We start from the raw sequence: 24,775 nt of genomic DNA on the forward strand, positions 1-24,775 counted from the left end.
TTGATGGTGGGGGAAATTGGAGTAATCCCATACAAACACAGAGAGAAAATACAAACTCCACACAGAAAGGCCTGGAACGACCTCGATTCGAACCAAAAACCTTGTAGCTGTGAGGCCACAGTGCTAGACCTTAGTGGTCTCCTAACACCATATCTGAAGTCTCTTTCCCAAACTTCAGCCTTGGTGCAGAATTACAGCCACTAGGGCTAGTCCCACAATTAGCTTTCCTTAAGACGACCATTTCTGAGGCTGTAGCTTTTGAGGACACCTATTGCCTATTCTAGCCACTGGAGGACCATAGGCGGGCTGGGGGAGCTCATATTATTGTTAAAAAAAACACACAAAGTAAAATGTTCATGCCATGGGACCTTTAAGGTTATGAAAATATTATGCCATGAAGGTCTTCCCCTCAGCCTCATACCACAAAATTACCATAGTAAGCAGATGATGTGATTTGAATTTGGAGCAATATGCTAAAAGGTACACATTGATGAGGAGAATGTTACTGCACTTTAAGTGAAAGACATGCAATCCCTTCCTCTTTGTTCAAAAGAAGGCTTCAACCTGAGGTCAAAAGGAGTGCCGCCTCAGAAGGTTTCATTCAGTTTAGCGGAGGAAATGACACATTTTCAGCATGCACAACTGATCACTCCACCACAACACTAACATCCTGCTCTGAAACATTTCGTTTACAGATAACAAATAACAGGTTTGTTAGTTAGTCCGTTTGATTCAGTGAACACTCTATCAACTTCCTGACTATGGTGTCCTAACAAACCTCAAGATATTTATCTGCTGCAGCTGTTTTTTGCGGATTGTTTTGCTGCTAAAACAATCCGATTGCCTCCAAGTAAAACAGAATCAACAACGACAACAAAAATGTCTTACTGCACAAGTGAAATACAGCATAAAAAACAATATCAGACTGAAGATTATACAATGTTTCTGTCTTAAATTTGTGTTTGTACATTACTTAAAATTAATTTAAAAAATCAATTACTTTAATTATAGATTTTAAATCTACTTCTAATTCATTTAGGTTTTTGTTTAGCAACTTTGCAAAGTATCATGCTGACTCAGTGGGATGTTTATAAGATGGGAACTTGTGGTTAAGAGATGCATTAACCACAAGTTAAAAAGTACATTTAGATGACGCAGGTGTATCATGTCAACAAACTTTATGGGCTAAGGGTGAGAAACCAAATTATCCAATAATGTACGTATAGTATAGGCTTATTTTGTAGAAACATTGTCTTATTTTCTGCACTAAGTTTCTACATGTAGAGCTTACTTTTTAGTGTATTGAATCAAAAAAGCATGGTGTTGCACTAGATTTTAAGATGAATTAAGAAAACTTGGTCATAATGTAACAGGCTGAATTTAGACAAAAAAGTAAGCAGCTCGGAGTCCATTATAGGCTAAATTATAGACCAAACAGACTGATAATTAGGAGATTTCTGCAGGAATGAAATGTATTCATCTTAAGGTATTTTATATGAAATATCATAATTAGTAATTAGATATAGTGGAGTAAAAGTTCAAGTTGGTCTATTATTGCAGTTAGCACCTGCTGGGTATTGTGCATGGGTATAAGCAGTGTCCCAGAGGATGTTGTCCACTCTCATCGCGAAGAAGTCTCTTAGTGGCAGGGAATGAGGCAGATGGACTGGGGTGCAGTAGCTGGCTATCGTTGTATTAGATTACTAGAATACACACACAGCAGACGTTACATGGCAAGTTTATTCACGGGTTAGCCCAGATAGTCTAGCTAGCTGTCTGGATTTACCCTGCAGAGATCTGAGGAGCAGGTAACCATGGTCCTCAGAAATCAACCGGAGTTTAAAATTCCAACACAAAGAGAGAGGAAGGTAACGGACATCCGGCCTAAAAGAGTGACATCCGGAGGAATTTCCAGCGTCATCGAAGCAATCCCAGAAGTGATAACATCGTGGATATAGACTAGCCCAGTGCTGTTAACCATGGTTAAAACAATCATACAAAATAACTTTATGAGCATGTTGATTGTTGTAGTAACATTTTAACATTATGGAACGGTTTAGCCACCAAGCATTAGCCTGAGCCAGTTGTCAGCAAAGCACAAACCGGATCGATATTGAAATATGATTCCAATAAATTAGGTGGACTGTCATCTGTAATACTGAATTACACAACGTAGTAGCAGAATTTTCTGTAGCAGAAAATTATGGATTACTGCTACTGAGTATAATTCCAGTTACTCTCAAAGTATCATCATGTGTGGTTTTGAAGAAGTTAGCCTCTACAGGGGGTCAAAGGTTATATGATGACACCCTTAGTGTCATTGATTAAAATTACAGATTTTTAATTTTGTTAAGTGCATTGATCCTTTTTAAAGTAACGACACTTGTGACTCTGCTGATGTCAACTGACAGATGATGAGGGAGGTGATAGATTCAAATGAAGAAATGAAACTAGATCTGTGACGTTACACAAATGTTCTCTCAATGCACGTGGTGCCTGGCTGCACTACTTCTTAAACAGCTCACTGGTTGCATTAAAAATGTAGAGGAGGAGCTGCCTTGATAAGTTGCAGGAGGAAACGTCTCTCTCAGTTTTGAGTGTGCCATCAACCTAAGCGCATCTCGCAGTGTCGGAGCATCGCTTGCAAACCAAAACTACAAGAGTAAACCCCTTCATCCTGTGGATTGCTCGTGTTATCTTTAAGATTATGGAGTTTAAATAGTGTGCGTAAAAGGGACATTTGGAAACGATGGATTTGCTTCTTGTTGGAGAACCTGAAGAATGTGCATTAATGCGAAATGTCACTACTTCGGAAGTGAGAGGAGAATATTTTCTTAGTGGGAAAGAGTGAAAGAAGTCCCTGCAGGTATGAACTCCACGGCAGCAGCAGGGAGATTTCAACCGCCCACCATCCCGGTGATTATGTTCATCTTCGGGGTGGTGGGGAATGTCATCGCCATAGTGGTTCTGCGGATATCACGAAAGGAACAAAAGGAAACGACTTTTTATACACTTGTGTGTGGCCTGGCGGTGACGGACCTTCTGGGCACACTGCTGGCCAGTCCTGTCACAATCGCCACCTACGTGAAGGGCGCGTGGCCGGGAGGTGATCCACTGTGCCAGTACTCCGGCTTTATCCTGCTCTTCTTCTTCTTGGTCCAGCTCAGCATTGTGTTTGCAATGTCAGTGGAGAGATACTTGGCAATAAACCATGCATATTTCTACAACGAGTACCTCAACCAAAAACTTGCTGCGTTGACTCTTTTGGCCATTTACATTTCCAACATCGTGTTTTGCGCGCTGCCCAGCTTGGGGCTCGGGCAGGTGAAACTCCAGAGACCGGAGACCTGGTGTTTCATTGACTGGCAGAACAACCAAACAACAGTTGCGACTTTTAACTTGATGTACGCGGGTGTAAATTCAGTCATCGTGCTTGCCACTGTCATATGCAACGTGATGGTGTGCGGGGCTCTGATCCTGATGCACAAGCGGTTCATCCGCCGCACGTCTTTGGGCACGGACCAGAGGCGCATCGCGGACCTCAGGCGCAGACGGAGTTTCGGCCGATTAGCCGGAGCAGAGATTCAGATGGTGATCCTGCTTATAGCTACCTCCGCTGTGGTTCTCATCTGCTCCATACCTTTAGTGGTGAGTATCTGACACATTTTGCACCGGGTGGGCGCAATCAAAAAACAAATAAAGGAAATGCAGTATGCCTGCAGCGTAATTCACCAGACAGTAGTGAAATGGACATGAGTCAACATAGAAATAAAAAAGAGTGTGCGCTCTTATAACAGCAAAAACACCAACAGAAGATGGTACAGAATGAATTAAATAATAAAAACACAGAGGGGACTAATAATAATCTGAACCTTGTGTTTTAGAAATTTGTGGTGAGGTGACGCATTTCTCTGAGGCACAAATCAGTTCCTCCGTTTGTGGTTTAAAACAGCATTTACAAAGTTTTGGTATAAGCATTTTGGGGGAAATAAGTGTTTATATAATATGCTTAAACTTGCAAACAGTCCCTGCGACTTTGATCATTTAGGCCAAACTCCCGTCGCCAGACACCAATGTTTTGGCTATTAGCCAACTAAAAATAAGCCTTGGGGAGCAAAGGGTCAGAACGTGAATTTCCGCAGGTGTTTGCTCGTGTGGTGCGGAATGACAGGCAGACATTATTGCATCCGTGGGGACAAAGTCAGAGATAGAATTGAAAGATGGGTTTAAATTAAAACAACATGCAAGTGCCCACGTGAACAGTTTGGTCTTGCTGTAAATATTAGGCTGATTGGAACAAAACCTTCGGTCCTGATTCTGTGATAAAATATATCTCAAAGTTCAGCTGAAATTTTTATGAGGCTTCAGCAGTCTGAGATGAGGAAATATTTGAGTTGTTTCCCCAATCGATGTTAGTGTTTCACAGTGGCTTCAGGCAAGCCTTGGAATGTGTTGTTGCAGAGGACTCCTCTTCCATTGGAAGCATAATAGAAAGGGATGTCTGAAGGGCCCAGTACAAACAGAAGGAGTGATGACAGCAGTCTAACATTAAGGCTTTTGTGACTCTGTTGATAGATTGTTAAATAGACCCATGGGAAAGCCCAAAGGCCAAAGGTTCTCTTATGATGCAGGATGATGAGAACTCTGTTTTTATTGGCCTCTTGCCACCTCCACACTGCTGTGGTTACACAGATGTTACAATCAGCCAAGTGTCTATTTAGATTTGACTGTTCCATGCCAGCCATGTAGGAATATATAAAATAAACAATTACTTTACTCTTGTAAGTGAAGCGTAGACAAGTTTGGGATTGGAAAAATGCTATCTCGAATTGATTCTGCATTTGAAATGTAGTTCCATGTTCCTTTATGTGGTCGACAACCCAACGACACATTCCTTAAATGATCTTGTGTTCTCTCTCCTGTGCCATCAGTGGAGGATCTTTGTAAACCAGCTCTACGGAAACCAAACAGAAGAGCCTTCCGGCTTGAATAAAGACCTGCTGGCCATCCGCATGGCCTCTGTCAACCCCATCTTAGACCCTTGGATCTACATCCTGCTGAGAAAGACAGTTGTCCTCAAACTGATGGAGAAAATCAAGTGTCTGTTCTGCAAAATGGGCGGCGGGGGGCGAAGGAACGGCAGTCATTTCCGCTGCGCCGACAGCGGCCTCTCCGCCTCCATTGTCTCGCGAGATTCTCCCTCGCTGTTGTCACATGAGCTGCGGGAAATAGTGAACACCTCGCAGACCTTCCTGTACCAGTCGGAGGAAAACACCAGGAGGTCGATTCAAGCAGGAGCACAGGGCAACTCCAGTCCTCCAGAAGCACAGACGTTGCAGGGCCCCCAAGAGGTCAAGGGGCCTCAGAGGGAGCTTTCACAGAGTGATTTAGAGGAAAGAGTGCCAGGCAGGCCACAGAAAGAACTTCCAATGTGCCCCAAGGACCCGGCTCTACATGTGACCTTCACGGACGAGAATGCAGACTTACAGGAGAAATGCATCTAACAGTTAGCATGATCTCGAAAAGCTTTCACTTCTGTTACAGAAACATCTACGTACAGAAGATAGAAACTAATAGGAGCACTGCAAAGACATGATGATAATGGGACAGCACCTGAATACTGAATAATCATCCATCATCCCGTGGATAGCTTGCTGACTGCTGTTTGACAGACTACTGAACTACATACCCATCATCAATGGAGGCCTATTAATCTTTGTCTATTAGTTATAACAAACACACTATCACTAAATACTCTAAAAACAGTACAACCAAAACAGCTACACGAGCGAAACCAGAGAACATGACGTTGATGAGCTCTTTTCTTGCACTTTTTAAATTGTTAAACCACTGCGAGGCTGTTTTGACAAACTGAACGATGACTGTTAAGAACGAATGTGAAAATGTGTTCCATGATGTTAATTTATTTTAAATATAAAATTGTACAGTGTTGTCTTCTCTGTGAGAAGGTCCAGATAGGTTGGAGGCATTTTAAATCGGAACAAGATGAATATGTTTTTGGTTTTGTTTTTGGTACATACTACGTAGGAATATTTCCAAACAATTTGGTCCAACTGGCTGCCTTTTATAACAAAAGGCAGCTATGCTGTGTCTTTTCCAAAATCCAGACACTGGAGGATGTTGAGAGGCCTCATAAATGATTGTGTTAATATAAAATCGTTAATGTACTTATTCCAGCCCATAACTTTATAAGGATTAATCCAACTGCATTTTATTTAACCTTAATGTAATGGACAATCCCTTTCATCTAATCAGACTTTATTGGGGAATTAAGAAGAGGAATGCAAATTGAAGACATTAAGTTTCCTGTCTGATGAGTTTAAAGGTTTTGCCTTTTCTTACAATGGATTTCCTGATGGCATTAATGCTATTCTATAAAGATTTATATAAGTACCGTGTTTATACTTCAATGTTAAAGTTGTTGTTGCAACAGCCGGTGTGAACTTTACCACAAAAAGGTTGACTCTCTTGTGAAAAGACTGTTGTACCAAACTCATAAATAAACCAAAATTTTATAAATATTCACTTTCATTTGTGTCACTCTTTTGGTATGGTTTATTATCACGGTGAATTATGTTGAATTTATATAGCTAAATAGGCGTGGTATATGTCTACTGCGTGCTATAAGGTAGGGGAGTTATTAGGGGTATATTTAGAGATGAAACAAACATTAGATTAAGGAAAGATGTGGGATGGAAAATAAATCTGCAACTAATTTGATCATTTAAGTCGTGTCTTTTAAAGCAAAAATGCCAAAAAGCTCTGGTTTCACCTTCTTAATTTTATATCAAACAGTTTGGTTATTGTTTTGAATGTTGGTTGGACTAAACAATGTGCTGGACATATTCCATTATTTTCGGAGATTTTATAGACTAAAAGATTAGTTTATTTATCAAGAATCTGCATTTTAATTGACAATGAAAATAATCTATACAGACACTAAATCTATTTAACCTGAATGTGACTCCCTTAGCGGCTGCCTCTAAATTGTCGCTGAAAATGAAACATTGATCAGTCCTGAATAGACGGGCTTCAATTATTGAAATTAAAATCAATACTGATCACTTGAGGATAATGGATGGCATTCAGACCTTTAACATGACCCTGCTGGAGAGCAATGTGCAAAGAACTGCCGCAAAGCTTTTCATAAAAAAGTATTAAATTGATTTTACTATGTAATTTGTTCTTACGTAAAAACAGTCCTGAATGAAATTCAAGCACGCCCTTATGCAAATGTTCTACATTATCGTGTTATTTTGCCAGCATGTCATAGTCAGTAACATTTAACAGCTGAGACAATACAGGTCAGCTTCCATCTCTTTGATCTAGTTGATGGCTAAAACACATTTGAGCCAGTTCAGATGGCACAGCACCGCTCACCTGCAGACAGATGGTTTCTCCCACGCTCAGCTCACTTCCAGGTTGAGTGTGGCCGATGTCCATAGTCTTCCGAGAGCAGTTAAACATCAATTTTCCAGTAAAAGAAGCTGTGACCTCAACCTAAGAAATCTGTTAGTGTTAGAGCCTCTCGGGAGGCAAGAAATAGTGACTGACAAAACAGTTGTGATAGGATTTTAACTGTGAAATGAGAGAATGAGAGTTTTTCTTGGAAACTTTACTCCTCATCAGCTAACAGCAGTAATGCACTACAGTGTAAGTGACTGTTTTAGACATTAAAGCCCTGCCATGAGGAGCCTGTTAAAACAATTGACTATTAGAAGATGCCACTCAAAAAGCAACGCGTGTTCATGATGCGGCCTTTCAGCACAAGAGTGGAGTTAAAAGCAAAAAGTAAATCCAGAGAAAATATATTATAAAAATGCTTACAGTATTTGTACTTCCATATCTGGGCTAATGCACATTGTAAGGTTAAGGTCCATGAGGATTTACAGTCAGATCTATTCGGGGGCTTGGTTTGGCTATGGTCAGGGTTAGCGGAGACTAGATGATGCAGCAAATAGTCCGGATAATAAACATCATTTCCCACCTGAACAACATCACGAAAACTTAAGATTTAATTACTGTCATCCTTTTTTTTTGGCTCACTGAACTTCATCTGGGTGTGTTTCTTTATCTTTCTTCTGTTTCATACATGCAAGACATACCACCACAATGTTTCTGCCTGCCATGGGGTTTGAATTTTTCACTCAGGTTAAACATGATATAACTCCATTAAAGTGTTAGGAAAAGTCAATAGAGAAAATATACTTGATATTGGCAAAAAATGACATATTTACAACTTTAAAGCTATAGCACTTCAAGGAAAACAAAATGATTTAACTTGTAGGTTAACTTGCTATGTATAATTAACGGTGTACATCTACAAGCAGCTGTTAGGCAGATGGAGTAGGCCTGGTTGAGTGTAAACAGTCCACTAACAACAATCGACTAAATAGATTTTCTTTAGCACTTTCAGTTTTCAACAAACCTGTCATACATTTGTTTGACTGTTTGTTTTAATAACACAGTGTTAACAGCAGTTGGAACATCCAGATACAATCACCTAAAATCCCATAGCACACCCTGATTACACACAGGTGGCCTCCATTTATCTTCTCCCGCACCTGCTTAAAACAACTGCTGCTGCACCAGCTATGATTTGGGTGTGCCACGAGTAAGGGTGTGACTACTTATGCAATCATGTCTCTTTGTTTTAAACTTGTATCTAATTTAGATCAATTTGTAGATGTGTTCTCCTCGTCTCTGCCATGACAAACCTTTTTTTTTTTTTTTAAATGAAGGTACTAGCACTACGTATTGTAATTAGTGTGCAGCAACCTCACTTGCTTTTCTGTGTACAGAACATTGTGGGTCCAGTTTACGTTTTGTAGCCATTTATCCCACAAGAAAACCCTGAATATTGTTACATTTAAAAAAGGATGGGGTTTACAATGCACATAACAGTTCAGAATAGTGACTTAAGCATCGTTGCATGTTAACATGACCTGCCAGTGCTGACTAACCATAGGAATACACAGTGTACGTTCAGATCCTTCTTTCTACACAGAACCTGCACTATCTAGGGACTTCCAGTGGCCCTTTTATAGAAACTCAATTAGTTCTATATTTACGCTGCTCTACAAAGCTGAGAAGTGAGACTTTTGTCTTTTTTTCTACTGAAACGGATGTTCACAAAATAGTCCCAAAAACTATGGTGCTACTGCAGTTTCCCTTCACATAAATAACTTAAGTTTCTAACTATCAACTTACATTTTCCAGTGAGAACGTTGCCTGTATGCAAAATTAAAATTATCAAGATTTTACAGTAATGTTAACGTTTTCACTTTTGTTATTACGCTGTATTACTGTGAATTTCACTAGAAATGCTTGTGGTTTGTCTGTGTAGCATGTTATATAGAAATGTGATCAAAGTGTTTGAAGCTCATTTTACCCCTGACATTTTAGGAAATGCATATCCTCATAGAGGTTTCAGTGTGTAGTAGCTCCTTATTGCTAAATGCAGAATGTTATAATTTCTTAACTTTGCTCCACCATTGTTCTCCATATTTAAATTTATTCTCAAAAATTGATTCAAGTAACAGTTTTCAATAGCTTATCCTAAAGACAACAACTATGTTATTTGCTGTAAATCTCCTACTTGTGCAACATGGAGTACACATGTATCTACTTTTTTTTGGTATAATATTTGATTTGTTTTGGCTTGAAGCCCTGTATTTAGATTCGCTGATGCTACTGGCGTGGCTCTAGGGACGCAATGCAACTCAGTCATCTAGCGTCATCTTCAGGTCAACATTTGAGTTTGTCCGATACTTTGGTTTATGAACAAATACCTGCAAAACTAACAATATTCCCATTAGCCTAAGCTCTACTCTGTTAAGTGCTAATTAGCAAATGTTACGTTTACAACAATAACATGTTCCAGTACACCGTATGTCAAATTAAGCATGCCTAAATACCTGGACGTGCTGCTGCATCCGGTTACATTTTGCAGTATGCAAGCAAGCATGCTTTTCAAGCATTGCTATTGTGACCCACAATAGCAAAAGTAATTTAAATTTGGAACGCAGAGTTAGTCTTGTTACCTTCTCACATACTAAACATTATAATGGTAACATTTGGTTCAAAACCTTGGTCAAAACTACTCATCTCCAAAAAAAACTAAAACAAGTACAGGACAACCACTGAACTCAAAAAGTACTAAAGGAAAGAACATTACTGGAAACACAGATTCCTATCATTCCTTTTAATTAATGTTAGTCACTCATTAACAATTTGCTGAGCATGCATGCTCATTTTTTTCTCCTAACAACCAAACACAGACACATTGAAACCTCAAAGGTCTTACAAATAGACAAACCATTTAATCTACTATAGAAGCAAAGAGATTTAACAAAAGGCTGATTGTGTTTCCTTATTAACGTGTTAGCAGCTGTTCACTGCTTCATCTATAGGATTATTAGTGCGATTGGAGATTTTGTTTTCCTTCTTTATTTGTACATTTTCCTGTAAATTGTGTCTAAATTTGATAAACAATCTCAAGTGAAAATGCTGCCAATTTCAACAAGGCACATCCTTTTTTTCATTTTCAATAAAACCTACAAAACCTTCTGACTCTATCAAGTGCAAGTCTCTTGTTTCAGAGTGTCATAAAGTAGATTGTAGCGTAACCACAGAGTGCATTAGCTATTAGCTAAAAGCATTATTGTCCTATCCAGAGGAAACACATAGAACTAGGAGATGCTACATTTTATAGCTTCCAAACATGTCAAAACTGTGCATGCACATTTAACACAAATTATTAAATTACTTAGATGGAAAATGTAAAACGACAAAATTCTATTTGTTTTTTATACTGTTGCAACTTACTCAAAGTTCTTGTGTTTGCTTCTGACTAGGTTGTTTTTATGCTATAGCTTCACACACATACACACACACACACTCACTCACTGTGGTTTCAGACATAAAAGCATTCAGTCCAAAAGAAAAAGTAACCAGGACAATCTATTCATACTGAAACCAATTCAAAGTCTTCTTGCTTTGACAAACTGTTCCTTTGATGGTACTGCTGCGTCCTCTGATCCCTCTTCCCCGGGGAGGACATTTTTTACATTTCCCTCAGCGTCTATGACCACGGCGCTCCTCTTCAGCTCCTCGTATTGTGTCTGTCGCTCGGCAACGGCCACGCAGGCGGCCAGCACCTCATCAGACTCAAAATCATAGTCCTGCTCGAGCTCAGGGGCATTAAGGATCCGTTTTTGGGTCTCCTCTTCTTGCCGAGTCTTCTCCTTGGTTGCTAAATCCTGTTTCTGTAACCTCCATGCCCACTCCAGATCTTCCTGCCACAGGCTGCGCTCTGATGGGCACAGGTGGATCGCAACCTGGAAGGACCTCACAGCCTACAGGGACAAGTACCGCATGAGCTTAGGATTCAAACACAAGCTTTAAAAAGGGAGACATCATTAGCTCTCGGGCAGTTGCAGATCAATGTAAAAAATGATGGTCCCACTGAACAGAACAACAAACGGCGTCCAATCATTTATGGGGACCTGACGTCAAGCCTTAGCTGTGACGATTGGGTGCCTGTGAAATGGTGAAATGGTGAAATGAATCCATCCCTACATGCTATCCGAGGTTACTGATTGGCTCAAATCAATTCGGAAAGATGTCGGACATCTGTCAAGCACATTCTATGATAAATAGTTCTGTGTTAATATGGGAATGAAGCAGTAAAGACAGAACAAGTACATGTTACTCAAAGAACACTACATGTTAAGCTAATTTTAAGGAGCACTTGACTAATTTTATAGAGCAGTGTTACTCAGCAAAAGAAAATAATTGTTGTATAATGTCTTCTGAGGCTCTGTAGGACCTAAGTGAAGTCTTTTTTTAGGCAGTTCTCGTACTAAGGATTAAAAGTCAGATATGAATATGAATAAAAGTTTACCTAGGAGAATGGGATTCCTGAAACTGACCTGACGCAATCAGCTAGATCAATGAGTTGTTTACAATACAAAGCAGTCAGTTGGCCTGTTATCAAGCAACACACAGAATTATTGTCAAATATTGACAGCTGACATGATCTGCTGTCAGCAACATTTGTTATTCATTTTGTGAATGTTTTGGGACTGTCTTGTACACAGCTCTTCATAAGGAGCAACAGGAAGGGGAGAGAAAATATTCAAAATCTGTGAAGGTTGCCAACTAAGCTAATTTCTCACATTCACAAACTCTGCTCGCACTGTACTAAAGGACAGCAATGCTGCAACATCAGCTGCTTCCAGTTGACAGAACACAGTTGACTACAGTTAAACAATAAAAATAAAGGATCTGCATTTAATAAGGTTTATTTAAGTCAACCTAGATCCATTAAAACATCTTGGATCTGCCACAATAATGATCCGCGGGACCAGTTCAGGATATCCTTAATGTAAGAGCAATACTAAATGGCTGGAGTTCTCCGACAAGCACTATGTACAGATGAGAAGACGGGGTTGTCAGGTTTTTTCCAGCGGTACCTGTTTCCAGTGATACAGTGGGCCACGCCTGCAATCCAATCAGTAAGTCCCTAGTCCCTAGGACAAAAGCCTGGTGGACGAACAAGTCAGGCCAGGTCAGATTTATTGACCAAAACAAACACATTTTACCAATGGCTGTCTTGGCCATTCAACAAAATGGGGACTTATTACTATATTGCAAGTCGGATCATCTTCACTTAGTAGTTTTGCAAGGAAATAAAAAATAAAGTGGTGAAAGCGTGGGCTTTCTCATTAACCTTTCAACTTGATGTGAAGTGTTCCCCACCTGTACCTGTGAATAACCTGGACTATCAGCTTCAACTTAAGAAGTCTGTGAAATATTAACTGTAATAGATTCGACCAATCAAACGGACTGTGCTCAAAATAACATATCAAGTTTCATCTTGCACAGACTATATTCTCATCAAGTCTTTATCTTTTTAGCAGCTACTTTATTTATTCACAGCTACCTCTATTGAGAGTTTTAAATCACTTTTAAAAACTCATCTTTTGCAATGGCTTTTAACATAAGCTGAGCTGTGACCTTTTATTGTTGTTAATAATTTGAGTAAAATTTTTATTATCTGTTGTCGGTTTTTGGCATATTCTGTTTTAGAAGTTTTTTTTTCCGGCTATATATTTTACTTTTATCTTATATGTTGTTATCTTTATTTGTACAGCACTTTGGGGCAGTAGTAACTGTTTGTAAATGTGCTATTTAAATAAACTTTGACCTTGACCTATTTCCAAAGTAATCCTTCAACAGACAAATGTCATAGTTGGCAGATTAACCGGCTCCTGAATGCTACTAATGGGGAGATAAATGGCGACAAAGCTGTTACGCTGTCAACGCAGTTACCAGTGCTTTAAATAAACAAGACAGAAGAGAGTAAACACTAAATCAGAAGCTATAGGTTTGTTTTATTTGGGTACTTTCCAGTGCTGGAAATTAAAGACGAGTAGGAAAAGAACAGACTCGCTCATGAGAGAGAAAATGTGAAATTACTGCACTCACCTTTGCACAAACAGGCACAACTCAAACATGTTGATGCAGACAATGCTCTAAAACTTGACTGAACAAGCTTTGCTAAAAATAGATGCCTTTTTCCCTTCCTTCCCAAAAGTTTCATTATACAAGGAGGTGTGTCTATATTTGGTTTAGCTTGAGCTCAGGTAACTTTCAACACACTACACTTCCCATTGTTGTTTTAGTGCCATAGGACAGGTCTATAGCTCTAGGAATGGCATGAAGTGCTATTAGCTGAAGGGTTTCGGAATTCAGCCCAGTTTGCTAGGCTCTAAATGGGTGATCAGAGTAACTGAGACCCAGCAGGTTTCATTCACCCACACGTCCTGGCGTGTTCTGGGGCAATTTAAGCAATCGACCAAGCCCCAGGCTGAAAGAGGAACATCTCAGATGGAGTTTGCAGAAAGTAGTAAACAGAAATAACTGACATATTTTAACAGCCCTTCAAAAGCTAAAACAAAACTGATTTATAGCCGGCTACAAAAACAGACACAGTTCACTGCAAAATCAAACACTACAAAATGAAATAGTGCCATTCCAATGAAGATCATTAGGGCCTTTGATTGTTACGCAACTCTACTGAGGGAATGTTGATACAGTCTATTTGTGCCAGCTTGTATTTGGTGTGTTTGCATGGACAAGATGGCGCCGTTCTGACTACAACTAAACAATGCCTTTGGATGTGATTTCCACAGTGAGCACAGTCTCAGCCACCTCTAATACACAGTCATCTGCAAACAATGTTAACTGTTTGCCTGGTTTTTTTCAGGTTCAGTTTGTTTTCTTCTATGATGTCTCCTCCCGCTACAACTGACAAATTCCTCCATCCCGTACTCACATTTCTTGACAGCCCTGAATTTGATTGCAGTTTGACAGCTTTTGCAAGCACGGCGTCATTTCAATTTTTTTTTAATGTACCTGGGGTGTATCGACAGCGATACTTACCAGGTCCACCTCTCCCAGGTTGAGCTGGGCACGGCCCAGAGTCTGCCAGCCCTCCCACCAAAGAGGGCGAAACTTCACAGCCATCTCTGCTGCCTTCACAGCAGGAAACACTTCCTGTAAAATGGTCAGTACCTGTGGAGAAAGCAGACGCGGTTAAAGACTTGTTAAGAATTACCTTCACAGAGAACAACAAAAGTGTTTTTCTTGATATCAAGAGTTTTTTTTCCATCATTTCTTTTGTTTTCTGTAATTTACTTAACCCTATTCAAATGTAACAGTGTTGCACAGAGCTCTTTAACTTCTCTAACATTGGCAGGCTTTATGAATCATATTTTATTCAGACACAAAGTAAACAAATCCTGTTTCTCTGGGATTTTTTAAAATGTATTTTGCTTTTCTGTCATGTAGAAAACAGCTGTCAAAAAATGAAACCATTGTGCAACCTTTTGCATACCAATCTGTGGGAAAAAAAATGTATTTGAGACCAAAAGATATTCAAGAGACCCACTAATTATCACAGTGGTGGAGTTTAGTTTTCTGCCTAGGGCGGCGACTGAAACAAGTGCTTAAAAAAACAAACCTGTTGTCCTGCCGCTGTAAGAAGATACAGGTTTACGTTTGTGTAAAGTAAGTCTACTTTGAGCAGCTCTCTGCTATTATCCTCTCTGTTGACATATTCTTCTGTTATAAATAATCTGTTTACTCACATATTCTTCTGTTATAAGTAATCTGTTAACTTGTTTATACTACTGTTATAAGTAATCTGATTACTCAAATGTTCTGTCTATATATATATATATATATATATATATATATATAGTATCTGTTTACTTGCATATTCTCCTGGAACATGAGTGCAATTTTGACATCAAAACACTTATAACTAAAACAATTGAGTTTTTAAGACGCAAAAAAATAAAGATGCACCAATAGCACCATTTCATGATCAAATAAATTCAGAGAGGCAAACTGAATCCAGACACATAATCACATTAATACCTATACTCGATTCATAGGCATGTCCACTGATAAGCAACTGATACTGATAAATGTCTCTGGCTGAACACAGAGAACCATGGAGCTGAGAGTGTCTTTGGTTAATACTGAAGGAAGATTTTAAAAGATACATATCACAATGGAATATAGCAAAAAATGTTTGTTAGAAATTAACCTCATGGCTTTACTACATATTCTACAGCAGTTTTAAATATCCAAAAGGATCACCTCTCACCGTTAGCTGAAATCTTCCATACAGCCAGGAAGAAGTGGTGACAGCTTTACAAATTGCCAATTTCCTCCAAAGCACACTACAGTCTTTTTTAACAGACATAGAGACTGACAGGGCACGCATAGAGAAATACTTATTATGCTACTGTACTCAAGTCGATTTTTCTGATATTTTTACTTCACAATGTTTTTTGTGGCAACTTTTTACTTCTTACATTTTAACAAGAATATAAGTAAATTCTACTTCTTACATTTTACAAAGTTGGCTCGTTACTTTAGTTATGTACAAGATGTTGTCATGTCGGAGAATAGCATGGCCACGCGTCTCACACCGAGCAACACATGGAGAAAAAAGTGAGAGATAAGAGACTAGCTGTCCGAAGGATAATCAATTGAGATTGTGTCTGTGAGTCCTTAAACTGTAAGTTGTATAACTTATGTAGTCAGTTCATTTAAGCCTGTTGTTGTATTTGTCTTTAGTTCACATGTAAAGTAAGTTAGCTAGTGGTTTCGTTGTTAGTGTTCTTCACCTGTTAGCTAGGTTGCATGATGCTTGATCTTAATAAAGCATTAACAGTTTCACCAGCTTTATTTGCATGAGTTTTTTTTTTAACCAAACTTCAGATAATTAGTTTGACAAGTGGATGTAAATTTAGCTAGAGAGAAGTTGTCTCCGTCCTTGATTTAACAAACACACCTGGGGCGAAGTTGGAAATCAGAATCAGCTTTAAACACAGTCCTAATCTAGTCCTCACTAACAAGTTTCAGATCATTTAACTGGCGTTATCCTTATTGTTTGCGTCATCAATACCATATTCTAACTAATTGGATGGGAATACACTTTAGGGCTACGTTGCATTTGACGCACCACTAAGCTGACTCAACAGATTCAGCGGCATTCTGCATTCATTCGCAACAAATCAATTGAGCTTGATGATGCTAATGTTAGCACATAGTAGTATGGACGACGACATGATTGAAAATTAAGAAAAACAGAAATCCCAGAGATTCGGCGGAAAAGCAGCAAGACATTCCCGATCATCCTCGTCCTTATCTGAGATAGATGTTTGAGATAGTAGTTATCAAGAATGGCTCCTGGCCAATGTGCTGCGTAGCGCTTCTTAATTGTCTGTTTGGTAATAATAATTTATCCTTTACTTTCTTTCCAAAAGCCATATTTTATACTTTAAGTAAATTTCCAAGCCTGTACTTTGTTACTTTTACTTGAGTAAAGACATTAAATCAGTACTTCCACTTTTACCAGATCATTTTTAACACAAGTATCTGTACTTCTACTTAAGTACGGGAAGTGAGTACTTTTGCTATCTCTGGGCACGTATTAGACATAACACTGATTGAGTTAAGAAGAAAGTGATGAAGGGAAGTAAATGACCAGAATAAGTGTAACCCTTCTCATCCTCTGGGCTAGTAACGGGAACATGATGAGGTCCAGGCTATTTTTTAGCCAGATAATGGACACTAATATGTTAGATGTGCTTGACTAGACACACATTGGAGCTGAATCTACAGTTAGCAGTGTGCCTATGTCAAGCTTAGAGTCATTCAAAGCATGCAGGAAAAAAATCCCCTCTGTGGTGGTTTTCCTGGTCTGGCCCTCTAATGATTTCCTTCTCAAATATCCTATAATGGATCTTATTATATTAGGCATACACTGGTTATGGCTATAGGGATAGATTTTATTGTGTTAGTTCTAGTAAATGAATAAGAAATAATGGAGTCTGTCTACCTTCTCTGGCTTCTCCTCTTTTTACCAAATATATGGGAACCATATTTGTCCAAAATGCCTATTGTAACCCCTGTGTTGTCTTCCCCTCAAAATTGAAAATTAAGACTTTTGTTGACGCTTTTTAATCAATTTTTAAGTTTTTCTTACATTTTTGTCACTTTTTTCAACACTTGATGCTTTTGTTTTTTCTCCAATGTTTGCCACTTTTTTTGACACTTAACACTACGTAACAATAACTTATAAACTTTAGTTTACAGTTATTTTAGGAATGTATGGTCAATAAAATCTAATTTATATGAACTTATACCTAATGGTTGAGTTAAAAAAGCAGAAGTTAGGAATTATTTAGACTAAAATTAAAGGAATGCATGATGATGGATAATCACAAACTGGATATTGTTAACTTTTACTCAATACTATTTTGAAACCACTTCAATTGATTTTTTTCAAATGCTATAAAACTGAATATGACACCCCAAAATTAATAAAAGTGGAGATTTGTACTTGCCAAAGAGCGATGTGTGGAATCAATCATGTTATTTTGGGTAGTTAAAAAGAACATTGATATAGGACAACTGGTCAATTTGACCCAAGGACAACATGAGGGTTAAAAGATAAGGAAAAGCACCAGGAATGATGGCACAATAAGAGTCACACACAGTTATATTGACTCAGGGGAAGTGAAAGTAACAAGAGAAAGGAGGTAAAAAGCTAAAATGCTAAATTTAAAGCTGTTGGAAACATGCTACACACTTTCAGTTATGTCATCACCGTGCTGATATCACTTATCTAACTTAAAAGCATACCAAAGTGGCAGCTGAAAGAGGATCTATGTGGCAATGATGGCTGATAAACACACACACACACACACACACACACACACACACACACACACACACACACACAACAGAGATATGTAGAAGTGCATACACAGCATGCTGGTGGTCAGTAGCATTCTCAAACCAAAGGACATTAATGGAATGTGTGTTCAGTTATCTTTAAAGTTGCTGCACATGACTGATTTAATGTATGTTGGTTATGTTTTCCTTGGTATATACTGAACACAAAACAATTTGGACAATTAGGATAAAATGCTAAACTGGAAAAAAGTACTCTTTTAAGTCACAATTAAAAAACATAGAGAGAGGAGTAGACATGATAAGCATGGTGATAAAATGAGTAAATAGTAACATATACAGTAGATTTAAAGTATACCTGAGACTTCATCTCATACAGAAGAGGGTTGTCTGGAGTCAGCTGAATGGCTTCGTCCAACTTCTTAATGGCCTCCCAGTGCCTAAAGAAAATACACATTGTGGTTCAACAACACATTATAGTACTGGGATTGGGACTGGATTAATCACACAAAGGAGTGTTCTTATGGCATCATAAACCATAACCTGGCTGTAAACCACAATGTGATAAAATAGAAGGTATACACAGAGATGTCTACAGCTATCCGAGGGCAAAACTAGACAAACTAACGGCTAGCCCTATTTAGGGACCCGGAAGCTGTGGCAACGTTTACATCGTCTCAAAGAAACACAAATTGTGTTTTTTTAATAGTATAACTATTTAGACATCCATCTAAATTATTTAGAGTAGAGTTGCCTAAGCTTTATTGTCCTCAAGGGGACATTTGTCTGGGCCACAGTGCTACAGTTCGTTGCTTCACAACAATACCATGAACCATGAAGAGAGATTTAATTTTACATTTGACATTGACAACACAGCCGTTTAAAAAAGAACCTGTAAGAATGAAAGTGCTAAGTGATTGTGTATTGATTGCAGATCGCTCTATTGCAATAAAGTTCAGCATTTGTACTGCATGAACGTTTTATGGCTAGGATCTAAAGTTGCCCACAGCTATTCACGCCCCACACAGATATCTTGCACTCCATCGAGGTAAACATGCTTTTGTATTAAATTTGGCTTAAGTTAAATAGACAACCAAATAAAGCCCTGAAATTGGACACTTGGTGTCATTGTCACCACCCTGAGATTTGATATATCTTATGTAACCTAACGCAGGGACACAGGTTCGTTCAGTGGACATCGTCAAGCCCTTCAATGAAGTCAAAGCTGCCCTGATCCTGTCTTTCCATTTGTGCGTAAAAGCTGATATAAATAGACTTTTATGAAGCATGACTTAGTCGTATTTCTGTTAATGTTTACCTTGTGGTATGTACATTTTAGTTATTCCTTATTTTCACCCAAATAAAAAGCTCTAAATAAAATTGAAGCTTTGTTCTTGTGACATGGAGTGTGATAAAGAAGAAATGGCTGGCAGAACAATATGTTACATGGGCTTCTTGACACTATAAAGCTGTCTACTTGTCTGAAGAATGGAAGCACAGAGTATAAAGCTAAATAAACACAAACGGGTCCACTGAAGTGAATACATAGGTTGCAAATCAAACTCTTCCCAGTAAAGCCTGTAAGGTATTCCGTTTCTTATCTGAGATAGCAAGACACTGAGATTGGCTATACTTTATACTACTGTCAATACTAAAAAGGATGTGTATATATGTATTAGTCATACTGCAGCCTCATTCCAATCAGCTGACACTGATCTGTTTTGCATAACTATGTATGCATTTATAAAGGTTCACAATTTCTGTAGGTTTTTGACAAACATATTCACTTTTTTAACAACTAAATGGACAAATGAATATGTTCATGCTCACTCCAACAACCTACTCCTCCTCAAGTCAATATTGACTCAAAAATCATTTCAATAGCCTGATCAAAACAAAGGTTTGGAAAGATTATGAGGTGAAATCCTGAGTTTGACACTACAAATATGTCTGTCGTATCTACACCTTTTATAGCTTTATGAAGAAGGATATCCTGCAAAATTCGAAAGCAGTTAAAACCACACAACGAGACCGTTAACACTGATCAGTTATAAAACTCGGCTCACAGCCAGAAACTGAATCAAGCCTGAGAAAACTTATACCACTGCTATTAAAACAGTCAGATAGAGGAAATGGAACTAGAGCAGTGTGGACATCTTGCCAAAATATGAGGCAAAAGACACTGCAAATTCAAGTGAGGAAATTAAGCAATGTCTCTCTCCCACACACACACACACACACACACACACACACACACACACACACACACACACACACACACACACACACACACACACACACACACACACACACACACACACACACACACACACACACACACACACACACACACACACACACACACACACACACACACACACACACACACAGAAAAGAAAAGAGTAAATAGTTGGGGCTTTATGGTCACTTCACATGCTACTGTCCAAAAAAAGGAAACAGGCCCAACACATGGTTATGATGACACCGCTAAACCAGTAAGTTAATATAAACCAAGAAACAACAAAACAGATTTGGAAGATGTTGAACATTTGAAACAGCCCCTGAAAGCCAGATCACATATTTCCAGCTCAGTTTTAGATTGAAGACTCAGCATGGCAGTTGGACAAATCACCAAACTATGTTGAGTATTTGGATGATGAAGTGAGTTGCTGCCTCACGAAACTCCCACACCTCCCATACAACTGTTCAAACTAGGTGCAGTAAGTGATGCTGGGCAAAGATTATTGATGTTTAAACTCAAATGTCAAACTAATACAAGCACCCTTCAGAAGCTCCGCCCCCCAGATTCACAGACAGATAATTACTGGCCGGCAAAATCAAATCGCTGGCAGAGTGGGCGGGGTTTCCCCAGTCTACCAGGGCTGTGTATTAACACTAGATTTTTAGCGCGTACAGACGATAGAGAGCTAGGTGACCGTGAGGAGAAATTTACTGAATTTTACAAAAAAAGTGTTTTAGATTAACAACAATTACTATACCTTTAAAGAAAAAGAAAGGGAAGCATAATTTTGCAACTGCGTGGACTATTTGTTAACCTCAGTATTTTTAATTGATGAGGTTTCCAAAAACCATTACCATGTTTGCTTCCAGTTTGGACCGGTCAAGCTGATGTCTGAGTGAAGAAGAGATCTGCCAGTCATCTTTTGTGCTACCTATTTCAAACGGTTTACAAACCAATTGCAATGTGCATCGTAAAATGTTTTTCCATTGATTGTTTTGTTTGTTCAACCAGTCATTTATTGGATAGTCAGGCACTGGCTATTTTATATTTTCATCTGAGCAGTTGATGAATGAATGTGTCAACCAGTCCGCTGATGCAAAACAAAGACAGGACAATCGGTCATCCTTACTAGGATTCTACTTGCCACGGCACCTTCAGCCTATGTTACAGAAAGCATTTTGATGTAATGCCTTTTGAAAAATACTGTTTCTGTGAGCTATTGTAATTTCAACTGTGGTTGATAAAACCTTGGTGATTGTGGGAGTATAGGAAAGTGGATCTAACTGCAACTCATGACCTTAACATTTTTGAACCCTAACCCATGTTTGAAAAAAGGTAGCATAAAACCTCTACCTTCACAGACCCAGCTACTTCACACAATGTGAATTAACAGGAAATGATTCAGATCACAAATGGGTACAAGAGGAGCTCTTCAATTACATCAGGAGAATCTAACCCTTGGCAAGGACAGACTGACATAACGGGTCAATGTTGTTAGAGAAGAAAAAAAAAAAAAAACTGGCTCACATCCCTGACCAGACACCATCTCAAAGCTCCAAAAAGCCATTATGGAGCAGCAAGAAACCATTTCCCCAGTAAAATCCACTTTCTTTTTGCAAATACAATTACAGACGTCACTAAGGGCAACAACAAAACATATTCTGAACTGAGGGGGGGGTTTCACAAAGTGATTGTTATTTGGCTAAAAAGGTTAATTGTCATGAAAGAAATGTCAGTTTCAGTGATTTTTTTCTTTTTTGCCAGAGTCACACAATATCACACTAAAAGTAGTGCTGGAAGTCTTTTTAAATTCCACAAGCGGGGAAATATCACTCAAAATAATATTATTGGTTACTATTATTCACTATAACATTAACTCCCCATAAAAGTATATTTCAGGGGGTGCTCAAGTAGATTGTAAAAGCTATTTAGTTTATTACTTTATGTTTGAAATAGATCCATGTTTCAAAAAAAAATAAAAAAAATAAATATATCTCAATAGGCCTGAAGATCAGCTTCTCCCATGGCCAAAATATAAATTACGGTTGTTATATCCATTTACTGATCTCCTCCGGAGAGCAATACAGCTTTTTGGCTTTTGAAATCCAGTTCTGTACAGAAAAGGGCATTAAATAAAACCTCAAGTTTAAACGCTCTAGATTGACTTTCCTTGGAAATACAATGTTGGTTGAATGTTAATGTTTATTCAGTCAGTAGAAAGCCGTCAGCTGTGTGCTCTGAACAATGGTGCCCTCCCTTGGAGGATTTCCATCATCACATGCCCCTAGTAACTGGCAAAGTTGAGTTACTTAAGGCTATTTTTTATGATCAACTAGCGCTGGGCGATATCGAGAAAATCAAATATCACAATATTTTGGAACAAATACCTTGATATCGATACCGCAACACTATTGTAGTGTTGATTGTTGTCTTTAGCAGATCCTGCTTCAGACGAGGAGGAGCCCATGGTTCACTTGCTATGGTAATAACTCTCTTTGAACAGTATGATTAAGACCCTGATATCACGTCTAGTAGTCCACTAAAAAGAATCCACACAGAAAAGCACACAGACAGGAACCCATCCGTATCATATCATTTGTATCATAAAGAAATAAAAACGTATGCGTAAAGCTTCTTTGTTAAGCACTAGTTTGTCGTTATTATCAAAGCAACAGTTGACTGATCAAATGTGTTTGTCTGTTATTTTTAAAGTTGTCACTGACTTTGATGTAGGTTACACAAGCGACCGCAGAAAACTGCTAGCTTTAAACATCATCCCTCACCTGCCTTCCTCAGCCAGCATGGCACCTTCATCCTTCAGCCTCTTGCTCTTGGCTGCACAGTCCTCCAGCAGGATCTCCCGTCGTCGTTTGATGGCGTGCAGCCAATCCACCTCCTCATCCTGACGTGGTCCAGCATCTTCAACCTTCTCTGCCTCAGCCTCAAACTGCTGCACCACAGACTTTGAAACCTTCTCACCAACTTTCCTCTTCCAGCCAAATGAAGCCATCCTGTAGGGGAAATGGAGTGGGTGGATGGTGGCTATATGGTCAATATATTTCATCTGATATTAATCAGTACTGTAAAATCCACAGACTTTTATTTTGAAACATTAGGATAATGGCTAGATTTTAGCGTAAAGTTAACATCCAATAGTAACTGTAGCGTACCCGGCATTTTGGCTGCTACAGTTAGGTGTTTCTCCTATTTAAGCAAAGTGCATATAACTGGTTATATAAAACCTACAACAGTAAGACGGGCGATTAAACAAAAACAACCCTTTCACAAAGCTAGCTGTAACCTAGCTTAGCTAGCTAACACTTTGCCACACACTTGACAGCGCAGTACATTTGCTCACACATTTCACTTGATTTGACTATGACATAGCATATTACATTTGTTATTTGAAGACCGTAACATAAGCTTAGAAGGTATACGCACAGACGTCTAGCTACAGCTGTCCGTGAGAAAAACTAGACAAGCTAACGGAAGCTAGCGGCTAGCCATATTTGGTGACCCGGAACTTCTTAGCCGTTTACATCGTCTCTTAAAGAAACACGAATCGTGTTTTTAAAGTTGCAATACAAGCACGTTAACGACACTAAAATATTACACATTATAGTAGCCTACTACCACACAAACATATTTATGGTTTAGTGTTTCAGGAAATATCATTACTAAAACCAATGCAATGTCTGGGACCTACAGTCTAATTTGCCCACTAGATGGCACCAAAGTAATGACTCAACACTTTCTTGACATCTTCTATACAAGAGACCGTTTTCAATATCGGATTTAATATGACATTATCATTGCTTTCCATTACAGTAAAGTTATACTACACAAAATTACCTGAATAGCTAATTACGTTTTCAGAATAACAAACACTAGGGGACTTTAATTTCTAGGTGAGTGTATACAGTTTTCTCCTTAAAATTGGCCATCCCTTGTAGCATTGTTTATTATAAATATCAAGTTAATGTAACTTAATTGTTCATCAGACCTGTCAAAAGACTGGAAATATTCAGAGAAACTTCCGCAGAAATGTGTGCAATTAAGCAGTTTATTAGGCAGGTGTGTATACAAATGGTTTTAACACTTTCCATTTAGATTTACACTGGTCAATCTAATAGGGTCCCTTTACACACCAACAAAAAAATAGAACAATATTTCTTTGAAGCAGTTCAAATAGACTGACAGAATTTATCCGCCAACAGTCCACTAGGACACTAC

General features: G+C 38.6%; 2 protein-coding genes and 1 long non-coding RNA gene across 5 annotated transcripts; 1 reads left to right on the forward strand and 2 right to left on the reverse strand.

Moving 5' to 3' along the window:
* Positions 1-2,522: 2,522 nt before the first annotated feature.
* ptger4b (prostaglandin E receptor 4 (subtype EP4) b) lies at positions 2,523-6,547 on the forward strand. The gene is made up of 2 exons (XM_034897249.1): positions 2,523-3,648; positions 4,932-6,547. The coding sequence occupies exons 1-2, from the start codon at positions 2,869-2,871 to the stop codon at positions 5,502-5,504; spliced, it is 1,353 nt and encodes a 450-aa protein (XP_034753140.1). The 5' UTR covers positions 2,523-2,868; the 3' UTR covers positions 5,505-6,547.
* A 2,192-nt stretch (positions 6,548-8,739) lies between these two features.
* Positions 8,740-10,014, reverse strand: LOC117959894. Its single transcript, XR_004660025.1, has 2 exons — positions 9,504-10,014; positions 8,740-9,338 (listed from the first exon to the last, which is right to left on the reverse strand). It is a non-coding gene; the product is annotated as an uncharacterized LOC117959894 (long non-coding RNA).
* Positions 10,015-10,210: 196 nt separating this feature from the next.
* On the reverse strand, positions 10,211-24,235 carry ttc33 (tetratricopeptide repeat domain 33). 3 transcript variants are annotated; one of them, XM_034897268.1, is made up of 5 exons: positions 23,984-24,235; positions 23,326-23,553; positions 18,659-18,740; positions 14,470-14,601; positions 10,211-11,378 (listed from the first exon to the last, which is right to left on the reverse strand). In XM_034897268.1, exons 2-5 carry the CDS (start codon positions 23,550-23,552, stop codon positions 11,004-11,006), a joined length of 816 nt encoding a protein of 271 aa, XP_034753159.1. In that variant the 5' UTR covers position 23,553; positions 23,984-24,235; the 3' UTR covers positions 10,211-11,003. The 3 variants fall into 3 exon arrangements, with proteins under 3 accessions (XP_034753159.1, XP_034753158.1, XP_034753160.1); XM_034897267.1 differs by having other exon boundaries at positions 23,926-24,051; XM_034897269.1 differs by lacking the exon at positions 23,984-24,235 and adding an exon at positions 23,713-23,894.
* Between the last annotated feature and the right edge of the window lie 540 nt (positions 24,236-24,775).

Source organism: Etheostoma cragini, chromosome 16, assembly GCF_013103735.1.
Source record: "Etheostoma cragini isolate CJK2018 chromosome 16, CSU_Ecrag_1.0, whole genome shotgun sequence".
Lineage (NCBI taxonomy): Eukaryota > Metazoa > Chordata > Actinopteri > Perciformes > Percidae > Etheostoma > Etheostoma cragini.

What these genes read in the sequence shown, in the direction of transcription:
- ttc33 (XM_034897267.1), bottom strand. An exon ending in ATGCTGGCTGAGGAAGGCAG is followed by an intron (nt 18,741 to 23,325) that starts GTGAGGGATGAT and finishes TATTTTCTTTAG; the next exon opens with GCACTGGGAGGCCATTAAGA. An exon ending in ACCTGGGAGAGGTGGACCTG is followed by an intron (nt 11,379 to 14,469) that starts GTAAGTATCGCT and finishes TTGTCCCTGTAG; the next exon opens with GCTGTGAGGTCCTTCCAGGT.
- ptger4b (XM_034897249.1), top strand. Translation starts at nt 2,869, where the DNA reads ATGAACTCCACGGCAGCAGCAGGGAGATTTCAACCGCCCACCATCCCG. An exon ending in TCTGCTCCATACCTTTAGTG is followed by an intron (nt 3,649 to 4,931) that starts GTGAGTATCTGA and finishes CTGTGCCATCAG; the next exon opens with TGGAGGATCTTTGTAAACCA.